The 18,137-nt window shown below is 38.5% G+C and overlaps 2 protein-coding genes across 3 annotated transcripts in view; one reads left to right on the top strand and one right to left on the bottom strand.

The window, feature by feature from the left end:
* The window catches only part of GALNTL6 (polypeptide N-acetylgalactosaminyltransferase like 6), a 431,361-nt gene that overhangs the window by 65,126 nt on the left and 348,098 nt on the right, over positions 1 to 18,137 (bottom strand). The window contains exons 5-6 of the mRNA XM_065736578.1: positions 16,957 to 17,142; positions 11,620 to 11,803 (exon numbers count right to left, since the gene is read on the bottom strand). Of these exons, the coding sequence (XP_065592650.1) occupies positions 11,620 to 11,803; positions 16,957 to 17,142 (370 nt within the window). The remainder of the gene's footprint in view (positions 1 to 11,619; positions 11,804 to 16,956; positions 17,143 to 18,137) is intronic.
* The window catches only part of HMGB2 (high mobility group box 2), a 397,943-nt gene that overhangs the window by 166,376 nt on the left and 213,430 nt on the right, over positions 1 to 18,137 (top strand). The gene's annotated exons all lie outside the window — the stretch shown is intronic.

The following is an 18,137-nucleotide window of genomic DNA, read 5'->3' as shown; positions in this document are numbered from 1 at the left end:
TGGCAAAATAAGCTCCAAGACTGCATTTGCCATTTCCACAGCTGTTATCATACTGGAGAATTGCTGCAACGAGCAGATTTTACAAAGTGTTTCTCCTCCTTTACCGTTACTAACAGATGAAACCAACTCCAAAGAAATTCTCATTATCATTTTGACTTTGCCCTTTTTGTTATTGAATTTTACAGCCTTTTCTCTTTGCTAATGCCTGAACTGCAATTAGGAAGGCTTCTGTATGTGGCTCTTAAAAAAAAAATTATTATTATTATCTTATGCATGCCAAAACTGATAATTAATCCGTGAGTCAGCTGCTGAGTGCTTTGTTAGAATAGATTTTTCTTTTCCTTAAATCATTCCTCTTAGAGCTCACTTATAATCATGCTTATTAATCTGTTAAGCTTTATTACGCTGTATGGAAATAAGTTCTAAAGGTTTACTGCATTCTTGATGTGCTGACAATTTCCCACAGAAAAGACATGATAGGTGGGTTAAACACACTTTAAATTTTATTCTCACTTAAAATTGTGTCATATTTTCTTTATTAGGACCAAGGCTAGTATGCATAGGTCAATGAGTTTGACATCATCTGCTTAATTACATAGCTTTGAAGAAGCTTCCCCTTAAAACTGTGGCTGTAAGCAATTTGTCTGTAAGAAATGTTACAATATTAAAAACAGCTTGGATGTCATTTAAACCAACATTGGAACTGGAATTTACTCACTAGCCAGCAGGTGGAGATGTAGGTCCAATAATTACTACAGAAACCAGCTATTTGGCAGTCCTTGATACAACTGAAGTTTTGTATAACGCAATTTAACTGAGGTTAAATTTCTTAATAAGCATTTGATGAGACAGATTAAATCTGTTTGCAGTTAAGGCCCATCTATCAGCCTTCCTTGTCGAAGATATTCTTACAGTCTATGGTCAGCTGTGCCCACACTGCTTAAGAAAATCTAATATTCAAGAATATGCTAACAAAAGGAGGAGAGTTAAGTATGTAATCATTCAACATTTTCTAATACTTGACCATGTGCTATCAAGGATCTGAAACAAGCTTCATCAGTATTCTATCGCTCAACTCACAAAACTGTAACAGAGTATATATACAAACTGGGAGAAGTCCTCCTTGAGAATAGCTCTCATAAGAAGGACTTAAGGGTTCTTGTTTATGAAAAACTTAGGTGACACAGCAGTGTGTGCTTGCAAGCTTGAAGGCCAATGTTAGGAGAGGTGGCCCACAAGGCAAGGGAGGTGATTGTTTCCCTGTATTCTGCCCTTGTGAGGCCCCATCTGGAGTATCAACATCCAGGTCTGAGGCACCCAACGTGGGAAAGATGTGGAACTTTTGGAGAAGGTCCAGAGGAGAGCCATGAAGATGATCCAAGAGGTGGAGCAGCTCTCCTATGAAGATAAGAAAAAGGAACTGGGCTTGATCAGCTAGGAAAAGAGCAGGCAGCAAGGAGACCTTACTGCAGCCTTCCAGTATTTAAAGGGAGTTTGTAAACATGAGAAAAATAAACTTACTACATGGGTAAATAATGATAGGACAAAGGGGAATTTTTTTAAACAAAAGGGAGATTTGGATTAGATGTTGGGGGAAATATTTCACTGAGAGAGCGGGGAGGTGCTGGCACAGGCTGCCCAGAGAGGCTGTGGATGCTCTGTCCCTGGAGCTGTTGAAGATCAGGTTGGATGGAGCCCTAGGCAATCTGATCTAGTGCTTGATCTTGCCTGTGGCAATAGGGCTGGAACTTGATGAACTTTTAGGTCCCTTCCAATCTAAGCCATTCTATGTTTCAATGAAAGCATACATAGAGCCAGTCATTCAAATACCTTATTTTGATAAGTTTTGAGTCTTTTCATGCCTACAGAAATTATAAGTGTATAATTATGTTTCAGAAGATATAGGAATGTACTTAATAGATTCCATCAAGAAAATCACAATATTCTGTTTTGCCATTAAAAAATTATGAATCTATAAAAATTATTATAGAAAATATTATTGGGAATTGTCTTGGATAGCAATAGTATTTTGTGATAAAAAAAACAAAACAAATTGCAATAATGTCTGCTAACAGTTGTCCTCTACAGAACAACAACAGTATCCCTATCTATAAGAAATAGAAATGCAAACAATTACTGTACTGTATAAGATAAAGCATAAGTTTTAGGGCAGTGTTGTTGAACATTTAAAGCAATTTCTTTGCCTTTATTTATGCTGTTTGATATGTCATATAAACCAATATTGAAATCAATAGGGCCCATGTGATTTACCACCATCAACTTAATTATAATTCTGAAACCAAAACTGTACACATAGGCAGCTTATACCAAAAGACTGTTCTTACCTGAATGCCCTTTAAACAAGTCAGGAATGAACAAAGATTATGCTTTGAACAGTTTTCCACTTAAATTGTCATTCTGTCAAAATGAATCACCACAGAATGGACTAAGCAGCAAAACATATCACAAAGAAGCAATCCACAGACCTAAAATATTTCCTGTGGGGTAAGAACTTAGTAACTTCACTTTTCCTTTGGTGACTTCCATGAAAGCTATTGGTGCTTCTCAGAAACTTCGTCATCTGCAGACGATGGGTTGAAAGTACATTGTCAAACATCTTTCTTTCCCTGCTGTTTACCTTCTCCTAGCATATGCTCAGTGCTTCAAAAAGGAAAAATGTTGCTGTTCTCATGGCTTATCACCATCTCCTCCTCCCTAAATTCCCTGTACATCCACAGGCCATTTGCCATCGTGGAAAAACTGAGTGGAGACCTGTCCTAGCACAAAAACACCAGTGTGGTTATGAAGCATCAGCTCAATTTTCTGCAGAGAACCAGGAGTCAGCAGGGAATGGAGTCTCCTCTTTCACTCCAGGAACCTCATTCTCTGTCATGGGCAATTGACTCATGCAATTTCATAACGACAACACTTTTTGGTGCTTTCTGCCTAACTGCACTAGTTTAGGATGTGTGCCCATGAGGTCCTAGGTGCTAAGTCCTAGTTTATGGAGCAACAAATGTCAATTTTTTTGAGCCTTATTTATTCCCTGTCTCTCAGTAGAAACTCACAGCATTTTATAAATAAACTAGCACATCAAAACTTAGGGTGTTCATCATAATTTTTGCCTCACAGGCTGCTGGAGGCATTTGCCTTTGCCTCTTGGCAAAAGTCATCTTAAAGCTAGAAAAAACATATTTTGGTTACTTAGATGAAAAGAAAACAAATGCTAGAATGCCTGGGGATGATTCAGAATGTGATGTTGCTTGTTTTATTTGTAAGATCCTCATTATGCCAAAACCTGTACCAAACTTTCCTGATATTTATTCAAAATTGGCATTAACTGTTTTTTCTCAGTAGAGTGTTTAATAAGTTATCAATTCACAGATAAGTGCAAGAGTTAAAAATGACAGCAATGCATACTAGACACAACAGCTATCAGAGTGATACAAAAACAGCCAATAGCCATAACTAAAATTCAATCACCTATAACTCAGCATCAGAGAAGAAACTGTTCTGAAAGGGTAACTGCAGACACTGCCCTGCATTTGATTCAGTTCAGTGTTTCATTAAACACTTGCATTCAGCAACCCTACTCCATGGGGCTTTACATGGCACTTCCTGTCTAACTGTACTTGCTTGGAACTTGTGCCCCTAAGGTCCTGGATGCTGGTCTCTTGTCTGCAAAGGGAGCTGAAGAGCAAGCTGAAATTGTTTTGTAGATTTGTACCATCTAGAACTTTCAGAGAAGGTCCTATGTATGAAATACCTGGCGCTCAATGGATCTGAGTTTCAGGACATATGCATAAAGACTACTAATTTTTATCAGGATAACAAAATGATTTATAAACGTTTGCCCAGCAGGAAGCATCGCTTCTGAATTGAACAGATTATCTGGAGTGAAATAGTACATGAAATATACCAGAAATGGTACATGCTCCATTTCTGGCTGAGGAAATGGAGGAACCTTGTATGCACCAACAAAAGATAAACACATCATATACCTTGAATCCTCTCATTCTCACAATCTGAATTTAGAAAAAGAGTTTGTCAGTTCCACAAACTTCAACATTACATAGGCTTTAAACTAATGGGAGGCCTAACCAGAATTTAAAGACCTGGCAAGCTGGAGAAATGAAGAAACAAGTTGTAAGTATCAAGTATCACACTGAACTAGTGTGATATAAACATAACAAAGACACATCATCTTTTTAGCCATGGCATTTAAACAGACATGGGGATAAATGCCTTGCCTTTAAACAGGTAAAATCTGAATTAAAAAAGGAGATGGATGAAAACTTGGCTACATACAAGTTCTTCCAAAAAAAGCCAAAAACAAACAAAAAACATGCAAAGATTACACCAGAACAGAACAACATCAAGGAAATAAGCATGCAGACTGAGGTAGATAAAGTTGCTCACCTGCTCTACTACAAAACAAAAAGGCTTTGGCTGTTGCAGTATCTGCTCTCAGTATAGCTCTCAGGCTAAATGGAAAGAGTCCAGAGAAAGGCAAAGATAATCCTCAGCAATATATCATATGATATTAAAAGAGACTGAAAAATAATAATTTTCTTGAAAATGAACAGTCAACTGATCTGACACCAGTCCTCAAGTACTTATAAGTTGTTCTCCCACTGTGCAGCGTTCAGGATAAAACAGAAGAGAGTTAAAGCTGGTTAGCTATTATGAATAAGAAGAGTACTGAATCACTGGCTCTATAATAAATTGTGTGACTTTGCATCACTGGAGATTTAAAACCAGGCTACTCTACTGGATATCTTATAAAAAGATGGGTGAGGCTAAGGGGATGAAGTAGGAGATTCCTGACAATTCTTCCTAGTCCCTTATTCTCACGCTTCTAGCACATAATGCTTTAGCAGCTCAAGTTCTTCCAAGTGGACACCAGAAACTTGTTTTCATCCCCAGGGCTAAGGGGATCCGATGCCAAGACAGCTGGGCAGTCCGAATTATTCACTATAGACTAAGAATCAGGTGTATTCTAGCAGGTAAAGATGTTTTTTAAGCAGACCTAGTTCACTGCTGGATGTGAAAAAAGAACCACAGGCATTGCAGGGGAAAGTACTATGGATCTTGCAGAATAAGAGGGAAATAACTCCCACCAACTGCCCATACTGGATAGTAATTGTAAATTTAAGCCAATGAACAAATATAGAACTTGCATTAAGTACAGATTTGGAAGCTATCTGGCACAGTGAAGGGTCTAACAAAATCAGTAATTGGTTTTAGTCTTTTATTGGGAGCAACTGAAGCACACACATACACAAGACAGCAATAGTCATTCTTTAAAAAAGCAATGACCAACAAGCTCAAACAACTTGAAATGGCAGTGGATGCAGAATTCAATACCAACATAATGCTGGTAAAAATTACAGTGACTTCTGCATGGAAGGGAAGGATGTTTTTCTGTTTATTAGTACAAGTGGGTGTCACCTAATTCTGAAAGAATGTTGTAGAGAATAAGGCTTGAAAATACAGTTAGAAATATAAGTAACTATTTCAGAATGGTGATTTCTTTTTCATCACTGAAAATTGTTCAGACATGATTTTATAATTTTGAAAAACAAATAATCTCTATCAATAGTATATTGATAGCTTTAACTTTTTTATATCACTGGATATATTAAGCAATGCATCTCTACCATTTTCTTGGCCACCATTCCAGTCTTTTTTTTTCTTTTTTCTCTTTTATGTTCAGAAATATTAAATTCATGTCCAGAAACTACTTAGTTTTCCAATTACTGGTGGTTTTGATGACCCACTCTATGAATCTGCCCTAGCATATGGGCATATCGACTAGCAAGCTCTGAAGTTTATACTTGTGGGAAGTAGCAGGCTAACAGCTCCAGAAACATTACACAAGATGTTTTTATCGTAATTATGAAATCCAATTATAAAAGAAAATTGGAAACACGAGTTTCCACAGAAGCAGAAATAGCATAGCTACTTTGGCATTGCAACACCAAGTTTACAGAGATTTGGTCCCTTTTGCCTAGAGAGACATGAGGCATTACTAACATTCAAGTGAAAAGTCGTGCATCCAACATGAATCTACTCAATTCAGCTAGTACGTAGGAATCAACTATTTGCCCAAATGATTCTTATGAGGTTGGAAAAATCATACCAGCAGCAGATCTTGTAATTTATATTTTTTATTCAAAGAGACTGTGCTCTTTGTAGAGGCCTCTCTTTTGAACTGGCCTTCAGAGAAAATGTACTGCTTGTACATAACCTCTACATCACAATTCTAACAATGGCAAGAGAAAATAATGGAATATTAATATCTTAACATAAACACTGCACATCAGTGTTTGCATTTTTTATTGAAAGAATTCTGAAATTTTCATGGGGCCGCAGGTGAACAGCAGTTTGTAAAAGCTATTGTTATCTCCCTATCATTTCTTCTACAAACCACTGCTTGTCAAAACAATAAATCAAGACCCTAAATTGCACAAACTCACACTAGCTGGCAACTGCTTTTCTGTAGAATAATGCCTTTGCATCAAATATTGCTATAGCACAGTTCAAAAGAGTAGATTACACTCAGGCTGTAGCATAAAAAAAAAAACCACCAAAAAACAACAATTGTTTCTGGTTGTGAGAAGTTTTATGAATAAAGTTTATAGGCAGAAATCAGCCATAAAAGAAACAGACTATAAAGCACTGGGAGCTATAGAACAGAAATCTTCATCCTTTGCTCTTTCTAAACTTCAGAAAACGATCATAAAATTGTAAAAGTACTTGTCGATTTGAAATGCAGCCTATGCAGAGAGTTTCTTTGTACCACCATGTTGTTAAAAATATGTATAAATAGTGAAAGTAAGGAATTGTGGAAAAACGAATACTTCTAAGCTAGAGTATATTAAATTCCAATAAAAGATCAACCTGACAACAGCTTACATAGTAATAATACAAGTGTAAATGTGCAAATCAACAGAAAGTGCCAGGTAACCTAATGCACAACTGATCACATTGAAGCCATGTGTTATATTGAAGGCTGAAAGTCTGTTAGACAAGAGAACAATGCACTAATTACCTAATTCCATTCATAGAGCAGATCCAAACTTTTACTAGAACCACAGAATTGTAGGGCTTGGAAGGGACCTCTGGGAATCATCAAGTCCAATCCCCTTGATACAGCAGGTTCACTACATTAGGTTGCACAGGAAAGTGTGTAAGAGGGTCTTGAAAATCTCCAAAGAGGGAAACTCCACAGACTCTGGGCAGCTTAACTTGTGGCAGAAGTACATCCATAATACATGAATGCCACATACTACTATGAACCACGTTCCTAGAACCTTGCCTGCACTTGTACCCAAAGCAGCCTTAGGATGGTGAAGTTTTTCTATTCTTATTTCATAAAAGGGAAACAGTACAAAGCACTGAAATCTCAGCAAATGTTACAATGCATCTTCTAATTAATTAGTTAGCAAAGTATTTGCCAAAGCTATTCTTCTGTTCCTTTGCTGGAATTATGTGACTCTGCAGCTTTGACTCCCTTTTGGGAGGTCTGGAGATGACAGCTCCATAACAGAATGCGAACAGGCCATTATAGAAAGGAACCCTTAAAGACCAAGTGGTATTTCACATACCAAAACTCCACTATCTTTCCCAGACAGATGCTGGAAGTTTTGGTAATCAGTAAGCAGCAGAACATTCCCCTCATTTCCATTCTGAGCTGCAGTTCCATAGTAATGTTGTCAGGTCTTGCTCATACCTCTCCCTCCCCTACTGTATCATGAAGACACACCTCAACCAAAACTGCTCTGAGGAGCTGTGCAGCCCTTCCTATTATAAACTATATTAGTCTTCTGCACTATGTGATTTTTTTTTGAAATAGTTTTTTTGAGCTGAATTCTTGATGTTTTCTTGTCCCGTTGCTGATGGCACCAAAGGACACTAATGCCTGTTTTCAGATGGTACATGATAAAGCGAATTGATGTTACGAAAGTACTGACAGAAAATAAAGATCAGTCATCCTCAACAGGCAGAGCATATCAAATTCCTGCTTTAAAATTCCACAGAGCTTTTAGCCCAGACAGGCTAGTAGATAACATACACTAACATGCTCTATATCACAGCCCATTATGGTAACAAGATTGCCCTATTATTTTAAATGGCAATTGCTTGGGTTAGGTAAAATCCCCCAGAGGACAGCATGTTTTGCACCACAGAAAGAGAAACAGTACCATCAGAGCTTGTGAGCAATGGCCCAGTTTCTACCATGGCAGAGAAACAAGCCAATGAAAGACACAAGCCATGATGAACTTTGCCACAGAGGAGGTAAATATCTCTGATGCTCCTGATTTATAGACCAGAAGAACATTTTACAAGTTATCTCAAGTTTTGCTGAACAATCAGGGACCCTGGGATCAAGCCACTGAGCATCATCATGGCGCAGTGGTGATTTCACATTTATCTTACAAAGACCGCTTCCCACAAAACAGCAGAATCAATTTACTCTGTGTCTGATACTCAGCCCTAAGTGCATCAGAGAGAAACAACATGAAGTTTCCTTCAGAATGTATCACAGAGTTGTACGTGCATCAAAAGAGAAAAATCACTGCAGGCAACTGTGATGGGCTGCAAGTGCAACAAATCAGCTGAATATTATATAAAATGTCTATTGCTTCCATGGCATACAACAGAGGGAAATCAACAAGGACTTCAGAGACTCTGGGGGAAAAAATAAATATATATTTATTATTTTGAGAAAAAAATAATTCCAGAAATGCTAGCTCAGCTACTACTGGAATTCAGTCAGCTCCATGCTACTGTCACTGCAAAGCCTACCTGACCACACTTCTGCTGAGCCAGCAGCAAATGCTGCTGAAGTCCACTAGAGCAGCATATTGATCACATGCAGATGGAAAGAAAACACATCATTCAGATGATGCAATGACTACTTTTGGGTCTTCTCCAGTTTGATCTGTTTTTATGTACATTAAGTCTGATGCAACTTTTCTGCTGAACATGAGCTGGTATTTCAAGTGAGGGGAAAAACTCATCCACACAGTTTTTGGATCTCATTATTTCTGATATTTTACTAAAAACTTCAGCAATTTTCCACTTTGTTAAGGATCAACTAAGATCTAATGCTGTTGGCAAGAAACATTGCTACTGGAATACAAATAGCAAAATACTTACATGTATATATATCCCTACTGCTTAAAAAATAGTAACATCATAATTATAGTTCTGGCTGAAGCCATTTCTAGCTTTAGCATATGCACCTAAAGGAAAATGGTTATGCCTCTTTAATTCTGTAGGAGCTGTCTCAGTCAATTAAGTTACTGATACTTAAACGTGAGTTCCGTAACATTTACGTTAATTGTTGTAAGGAAAGTATTAAAAGCTTCAGGTGTCAACAGAGAAGGCCCTATGAGAAAAGTGATACTGACTTTCAATTACAAAGCAATTTCTTAACTAAGCAAAAATATTGATCATTAAAAACACTTCAACCCTAGCCATTCTTGGCAGTGGGTATGACTGAGCAAACAGATTGCCGTAGCTCAGCCAGTCTTCGATTCTGTTCCCACATGTGGAGTGGACGCAGTGGGTCTCTGTGCAGGACTGTTTTTCAACCTGCACCCCTCAGATTTGGATTCTGTGATGGGAAAAACAAAGGAAGGCTCTTCTTGATTTATTTAGGAATCAGGAAGTGTGCTTTTCTGGGGAGGCAGTGACTCAAATTGCAAGAGATTTATACATCACATGTTCTTTGTGAAGCCATTTATCTGTGTGGGTTACATATGCAGGCAGGGTAAGGTGGGCACCAACTGCTGCCACATTGGTAACAACAGCCCATGCAAAATCGTCTCATTTGTTCTGTAGTGTATGAAGCCTTGTCTGTTCTATGAGCTTCCTTCAAGCATCTCCTCCTCAGTCCCCTTGTTTTTGAGAGATGAATATGACAAACTGTAAACGTGTGAAACCGCTGATAAGAATCTCTCTAGCTGCAATAGCTAAGTTTTACTTGCACACAAATTCTGAATGTTGAACCAAATTATAGGATGTATGAGGTGACTTTCAGTAAGCTGCAAGAAATCACAGCTGGTCAGAAGACCAGAAAGACTTGTGGAAGAGCAGCGGGGCATCTAGCAGCTCTGGTGCATTCTGTGATTGCGTTTGCTGCATCTGTGTTGAAAAATCACCACACTGGCAGTAGAAGGAAAGTACTCCATCAGCACTTAAACTAGTGCAAGATAGAGAGTGATGTGCCTAGATGAGGCACTGATAGGTAAAAAGGAATAAGGAGAACAATGAAAATAAGCCACAGAATGCTGAAATTACCTACTTTTTCTCAACATACTGGTCACACCGTGGATACAAGGGTCATGCTCTGCATGACTCAGATCCTCTCCTTTCACATAGTGCAGAGTCGGCCAGAAACACTGATTTTCTGTTTCTATTTCTTCCAGATTTTGTTTTGAGGAGGGGAAAATGCTGACTTTTTAAGTTGTCAAAATCTGCAGTGTGGCATTTCAGACAGGCATGAGCATCACAGCAAGTCTGCCTGCCAGCCCTGCTGGGATACACGCTGAACAAGAGACCTAGAGACACCAAACCACATCTGTCTGCCTGGCCCCACTCTGCTGGTGAGGATTAACCCCAGCTGAGAATAAAAAGAAGAAATTAAAAAAATTCATTTTTATGAAGAGTAGAAAACCATTCCCTTAAATAAGTTGTTCTATATAATATTGATATTACAGGCTGTCTTATCAAGAATTATATACAGATCAGCTTGATACTGTTCAGGTGTGGGAATACAAGAAAGTATATTCAGAGCAGAAGCTGTGGAGCAGGATAAACAGCATGAGAAAGGGAGGCTGAGAACCAAGGACACTCCAGAAGAAAAGGAAAACAAGTTCAAGTAAGCTGTGTGGTGGCAGATCCCAACAGGAGGAAGAGTGTATGGCTTGGAGCAACTCATGACCCTGACTGAATAAGCACCTGCACACTCAGTTAAGGAGTGTTTGTGAAGTATTTTGTTGACACGTAAAGGTGGGTGGGAAAGTTAAAAGAGAAATATTGTGAATGTGTATAAGGGATGTTAGAACCAACCTGTAATAAACAATTTGGATCATCCACATCTGAGTCTGTGCCTCAGATGCTGCATTCAGGTTTGACAGTTCCATGTTAAAATTACAGCAACACATACAACAGCAATATCACCAGTCATAAACGAAGCATTTGCTGCCACAAATGTGGACACAGTGATTAATGCATGCACTGTAACAACCCTCAGCAAAGAAAACACAACTAAAATCTGTTCAGAAAGCACTCTGTGGAGTAAAGAGAATTGCTGTAGTCACATTCACTGCTTTCCCAATGCCATTGCTTTCTCTTAACGATGTGTCTGTTTCTTTTTTGCACAGCCACCAGGCCAAAAAAGATCAGGAAGTGTTAGTGAGCACAGCTTGTGAATTTGACAACTTGTTGCCCTGATCTTTTTGCTGGTTTGAAGTTCATAGCTGCTTGCTTCTACTACCTTTAATAACTGTGATGCGTGGAAATTCCTGGGCCTGGCTTCTTCTATTGCAGCTGCCGCCTTTGCTCATTTTGCTTCATGTTCCCACTCTCCCCTTTATTGCTACTTACTCAAAGGGGTCGCTGGGATCAGCTCTCTGGAGCTCAGGAGGAATCGGGATTCTTTTGTAGTACATTTCCCAGTCAAAAGCTCCTCGCATGGCATCCCCTGCCTGTGCCTCGTAGCCAAAATGATTGTGGTCAATGACATCGATCATAGGACACACGATGGTTTTGTGGTTTAGTGCAATCTGGTCTGAAAAATGAAAGTAGAAAATAGGAAATGGCATGTCTAGTCAAGCCATCTGTCATATTACTGCAAAGTGAATCCCACAGGTTTTTTGATGTTTGAAGATTGCTTGCTTCGTTTACTGTGGCCCCCAAAACATTTCATTTATAAAATCTGTATCATGCCTTTGTCTAAGTGGACTTAATGCAGTTGGGGAATGATTAGAAGCATTTCCCATTCTTTAAAGGGAGGCATATCCCTCTGAGACCCACAGGAGTCCAGTCATCTATATCTCTGTCATTTTGCTACTCTGAGTTGTCCCCAATCTGTCAGCTATGGAACAAGCCAGCAAGCAAAATGTAAAAATACTCCTTCAGCTGTAGGGAATGTGTATGGCAAGCTCCTGTGAAAGAGATTCGTGTTCCCAAATGCAAATCTCAGACTTTGCAACCATTCAGCCCCTGCTCTGTAGCACTGGTGAACGTCAGCTCCGAGATCAGACGCTAAAATTAAAGACAAATTCCAACACATGGAACAAAACAGAGCTCCTGTCCTTTTTGTGCCTTTCTTGGCAGTACAGAGAAAGCCTTAGAGCATGATTCTTACTCACCTGTTTTATAAAGAAGCAAGTTTCAATTTATTAAAAAAAAAATTGAGCTTTGAGACTAAAGCAAATTCCCATCACTAATATAAAAGCAGTGAGGGCCTGAGTCTGCCTTTGGAGAATCCTATTACTTAATCCCTTAGAGCTTCCCGGAAAAGAAATAAAAGGAAAGAAGATATGCCAACTTCAAGAATTAGGCAGAAGAATCATGTTTTGCAGTGAGGAAGTACACAAAAACTTTGTAGCTGCATTGGAGTTAAAGAATAGCAGAAAAATTATCCACAAAACAAGGTCTCAACACTATAACTGAGGTAAAGCTTATTCTCCAGGTGACATCCTAGATTCTATGCAAAATATAATACATTTTCTAAGTCTATGTGATTTTTTTCTAAATAAGAATTAGATTTCACTGGTGCATGAAAATGTCCTAGAAAAAAAACCCCACAACAAATATCTGAGGGTGGAATGTGTAATAAACAGATAGTAAGGCAGGAAATATTAGCATGATTATTACTAATGTAGACTTTGTTTCCCTACTTACGAAGGACTGAAATGAAAACTATATATACATTTTAGCAAAATATCTGTAGCTTTTATATTTATACTCAGCTATTGCTTAAGAGACTGCCCAAATGGGGGGACAACACTGGCTGCTAGTGAGAAATAGCCATGCCTGGAAGTTTTACATCCTAAATCTTGAACAGTGAAATAAATTTAAAGTACAGCTTTCACAATATTCTAGGAAGCTCTTCTGAGACATAATGGCCACATTACTGTTGCAATTGCCAAATATAATTACATTCAGTGTTATATGAGGTAGTGCTATCTGTAATCATCATGTAAAGTCATTTTTATATAACCTCTTTCCTGTGATGGTCCTACTAATAGTTAGAGGGCTTATAATAATCTGTCTGTGATCCTTGCTTTGTGAACTGATTGGAAGAGAGAAACTAAAGGGGGTTGATTTGGCTGGTATAGGTCAAAGGCAGACTCACAATACATTAATATCCTTCTCTTTAAGAGTTGCTGCCTTTAAGCAGGCTGAAGGATTAGAAACAAGCAAAGACAGCCAGTGATACAACTTTCTGAGCAGTGCTCAAACTTAAACCCCACCTTTCTCCCTACAGCTCTGCAAGACTTTTGCAAATAAGATGGTTCTAACTTGCCTGGTCCATTGAAAACCACAGGAACATCTTGACTTTTGAGGAAAGCAGGGTGTTAAATTACATATTTGTGCAACCAAAAGGCAAAGTAATCAAACCTTCAGCCTCAATCTTTCTTTCAGTATGCCTGAAATAATGAATTTTACATATAAGCTTCAGAGGCTTAAATGTAGCCTGAATATGAGTTCAGGAAACAGAAAGAAGTGCTGTAGGGGCAGCTTATGTTCCCCAAAAGTACTGATATCATAGCTTTACAGATGCGAACATGCTGCTGCCTTTGCCACCCACTGCTGTCTATCCCAACTGCTCCTAACGTAAGATACTGAAAGTCACAGCTGAAATGTTTTGCAGTCTCCTCCTCATCCTACCACAAATGCCTACTGGTCTGAAAACATCCACGGAGTATTCAAAGAATATACACTGAAAATACAGGGAAAAAAGATAAATAAGCATCATTGTACATGTAAAAATCTTGCAGAGCTGAGGGAAAGCTTGGGATCAAGTGGGAACATTGCTCATGTTTTCTCCATTGAAATTGTAAGCAGTTATACATACATATTTGACTTCAGCACTTTTAGTATGAAGCAGAGCGTGGGTATGTGGCAGTAAACAGAAGTCTGCAAAACCAGGTAAGCCACTATATCAAAACATTAGGTTTTGTCTTTATGAGAACTATGCACCTATTTAATTTCAAGTGTTTCCTTCAAATCATTCTGATTAAAGTAACAATACTATAGAAATGCTCTTATTTTTGTACTTACATGGGATTACAATGGTGACTACAGCTCAACAAACAATGGTGACTACAGCTCTTTCCCGAACTGTCATAAACGTTTTTGCTCTGAAGTTTGAATCTTTCAGCTGGTTTGTCCCTCAGTTTCTTACTTCAAGCCAATGACAACTGATTTTTATACTATACTGGACTTGACTACAACAGCTGGAGTCCAAATCACAGATTTTTTTCCACTGACTTTAGAAATGATAACAACCAGCTGTGTTTGCCAACATTTTTACATGGCTATAGCTGTCTGCTCAGTGACCACCAGGCAAAACTCCCTGAGGCCTTGGAGTGGCTGATCTCAGTTTAGAGTGCTGTTTAAGCTAACCAAATAAACTAAATAAAGCTTAAAGAAAAAGAAGAAAAGCCATTTAGCAGCCATTTTAAGAAAAAATAAATAGATAAAAAGGGCTGTAACTGAAATATAGTTGTTTTCCACAGAAAACATCTCTGGCTGAGTTATTCATATATCTTACAAGAACTGGAGTAACTCAGTCTTCTTACAGCCTAAAAAGTGATAGACAATTCTAAAAATGTAAACTGGATGCCTAAATAACTTTGAGAATGGTCTTGATTTTTTTTTTTTCTTTCTGACCTTTATCATGCAAGGTCTCATTTTGATAAGAACTTCCACTACTCTGGAGCAGTGCGAGTCACTGCCTCCCTCAGTGATGCAACCTTCACACCAGAATGGAGTTGAAATGGGCTCCTTTTGAGGACTTTTCACTATGCTCCATGGATGAAAATCAGTTAAAATAGGGCACATTTTGTTTTGGTTTCCTTGAACAATATGCATTCAAATGCACTGCTGTATGAATCACATGACATATCTTTAGATAAACACTAGCAAATATCTATAACTGTCATTAGTCAACAACCACCTAATGGTTCTGAGAAAATCCCCTCTCCCCTTTGGGGAAACGGCACAAGGCATTCTTAAGTTGTGGTTTCATTCTCTATTTGCCCTCCCTCATGTAATGCTCTTATTCTTTTCTTTAAAAATCAAGCCTATTGAACCTGGGCTCCTGTGTTTCTCAAGATTACTTCCTAGATCCTCTGGCTGGTTTTCTAAAGGTATTTCCACTGGAAGTAGACTGAGAAGGATGACATTGCACGTGGGAGTTGGACAGAGCAGGGTCTTGGTCCCTGAGGATGCTTCTCCCATATTTGCATTTTTCTTTCTTAAGACTGGGGAATCAAGATCACCAGTTCAACATCCCCATGAACCTAACTGCTATTATCAGTTCTTTGTGATCATTCTGTTTAGCATTATTTATAGGGTCAAATCCAGCTAGATGCCTCTTCACTTTAGATGAGAAAACTGGAAATTTTTTTGCAATTTGCAATTTTCCCACGTCTAAGCTAGTAAAATAGAAGGGTTAAATCTCATCTGCAACTACTTAGAAAAAGATTTCAGCAGACAAGAATGACAATCTTCCTGATTTTTTTACATTAGTAGCGATGTACTGTGCACCTTGGGGAAAAAACAGAAGGTAGAGGAAAGATGTGTAAGTGCACTCCATGGTGTTTAACAGCTAATCTGCCAGGGCTGTCTGTGGAAGGAGTATTGAAACTCACATTTCCCTATGCTCCTTTATGCCATTTGGGCTTTACATGAAGACAGCAAGGTTACTTCTAAAAATGCTGATTAAGGCCAGTGTGATAACAAACGGATAGACTGTAAATTGATGTGGAAGCTAGAAAGAATGTAAATTTGGAATTTTGTAATTACTCTGTTACTGATCTGAAGAAAAACTAGTTAATATTTCTGTTTCTTGGTCTCAAGTGATTGTTCATTAGCAGAACAGCATCTCTTCTTGGCTGCAAATGTTTATTGGCTTATTGCATGGCCAAACAAGGCTTAAGAACAAAATTCAAGGAACAATAACCACTAGTTGATGAAATACTATCCTGTCATACCCTTATGACATATTCTTGTAATTAACATAAATTTCCTTAACAACAAATTCAGCAGTTTTATTTAGCTTTCCTAGAAGAAAGTACTCACTTTCAAGCCCTTTATATGTAGTCAAGAGAGAAAAGAGGGGACAATGTTTTCTAAGTGAAATTCTAGACTACAACAATTGATTCTTTCCATTTCTTTGACTAATGGAGCTTTGCTGGGTGCAGCTGGAATCCAGCAAAGCAGTCAATAGCTAATCATTCTCCCTGAGCTTTCTATTGTGAATGCAGTTATTGGATTTAACTCTGAAGTCCTAGATGCATTTACAGTGAAAGCTGTTTTAACGGAATGTGGAAGTCTAGGAAGGAGTACGAAAAATGCATAACAAAAGCTTTCAGGTGTATAGTAAAGAAAGGCATAGCACAATACTAGATTTAGCAGTGTGTTTAGTAGTAGTAATAACACAATAAAATGTAGCTCTAATGTAACTCTGATAGGCCAAAGTGTCACCTCAAAGTTTCACTAATTCTTTGGTTGCAAAAACAAACAAACAAACAAAAAAAACCCCATAAATTGGAGCTGCTCAGATTTCTCTGAGTTCTTTCCTCGCACTGCAGAGCAGCTTCAAATGCTTTTATGCATTGCATGTCCTTACTGTGGGCTGCAGCCTGGATTGCTTCAGCTGTGCTATATGCTGTACTTTTAATGGCTGATGAACACTCAGACACTTACTAAGCAGGGGAGGCAGCCAATTCACGTTGACTTCGCAATGGGAATCCAGAAATGTCAAGACTTCTCCTCTAGCCAGCGAGGCTCCTAGCAGTCTGGTCCGAATGAGCCCCTCTCGTTTCTTGGTACGTACAATCCTCACTTTGGCAAAACGAACCATGTATTCCTCCAGCTTCTCTTTTAAATGTTCTAGAAAGAAGGGCAAAAAAAGTGTCAGTTGTGCCAAGTCTGGAGGAGCCAACAGAAGGGTAGGTTGGCATACAACCTGCAAGCTTATCCACTTCCATCTCTCGTCTTTTCAAGACCTCCAAAATGTGCCACAAATCCTCTCTAAGATGATTCAGAAAGTGCAAATGCTCTGTTTTATCACCCAGAGGAAGATGCTGACTCTCTGGACCTTTTACTGCAGTTGCTACTGGCAACCTGCCATCCACGATATAATCACAGCCAAAACAACTGTAAGATATTCATGTATTCTCTGGTTCTAGCAGCCCAAGGCCACATAAGTATTCTGGCACACCGTTTTACCAAAAATGTCCTTTCCAAGTGGACTTGCTATTACCAACTAATTATCAAGAAATGCAAATAGAAAAAAAAATTAAGTAAGCATTAAACTAGCACAATTAGATTGTTTTATTAATGGAAGGGAACCAGACATGCAGATCTTAATAGCTGGATACCTGCAGGAAGTAAATGGACAGATAATAAAATTAGGCTGTAAATATATAGCAGTTGATATACTTCTTATCTGCATAATCTGGCTTTCTTGTATCATAAAAGCAACACTTTTGGGAACCTTCTCTATTCTGACTAAAAACACACACTTACGAACCATATAAACCAAAACTAACCACTACCACCAACAAACAAAGAAATCAGACCTTACATTTTTTGACTCTTTCTAAATGCATCCGTAACAGTTGCACTGATCTTTTGCCTTTGATACAACACCTCAGCTTCTCAGATTCGTTGCTTTGCAAGAATTTGATAACTTTTCTTGGCAAGGAAAGAGTCTCCCTCTCTTTGTCTCTGATAGCAATAACATTGCACGGTGCCACATTTAGTGACGCTAGGAGCTGTAAGCTAAATCTCACTGATAAAAGTTTGCCAGGTTATGTTTAACTCTTGTATCAGCTGCTCTTTTCTTTGCACTTGTGTGGTCAGTACACAGGCTTTGATCCAGA

The sequence above is a fragment of the Cyrtonyx montezumae genome, unplaced genomic scaffold, assembly GCF_038088225.1.
Source record: "Cyrtonyx montezumae isolate F1298 unplaced genomic scaffold, pur_monq_1.0 scaffold_2, whole genome shotgun sequence".
Lineage (NCBI taxonomy): Eukaryota > Metazoa > Chordata > Aves > Galliformes > Odontophoridae > Cyrtonyx > Cyrtonyx montezumae.
Note: the sequence above shows the minus strand (reverse complement) of the source record. Positions and strands in the feature narration are given on the sequence as shown.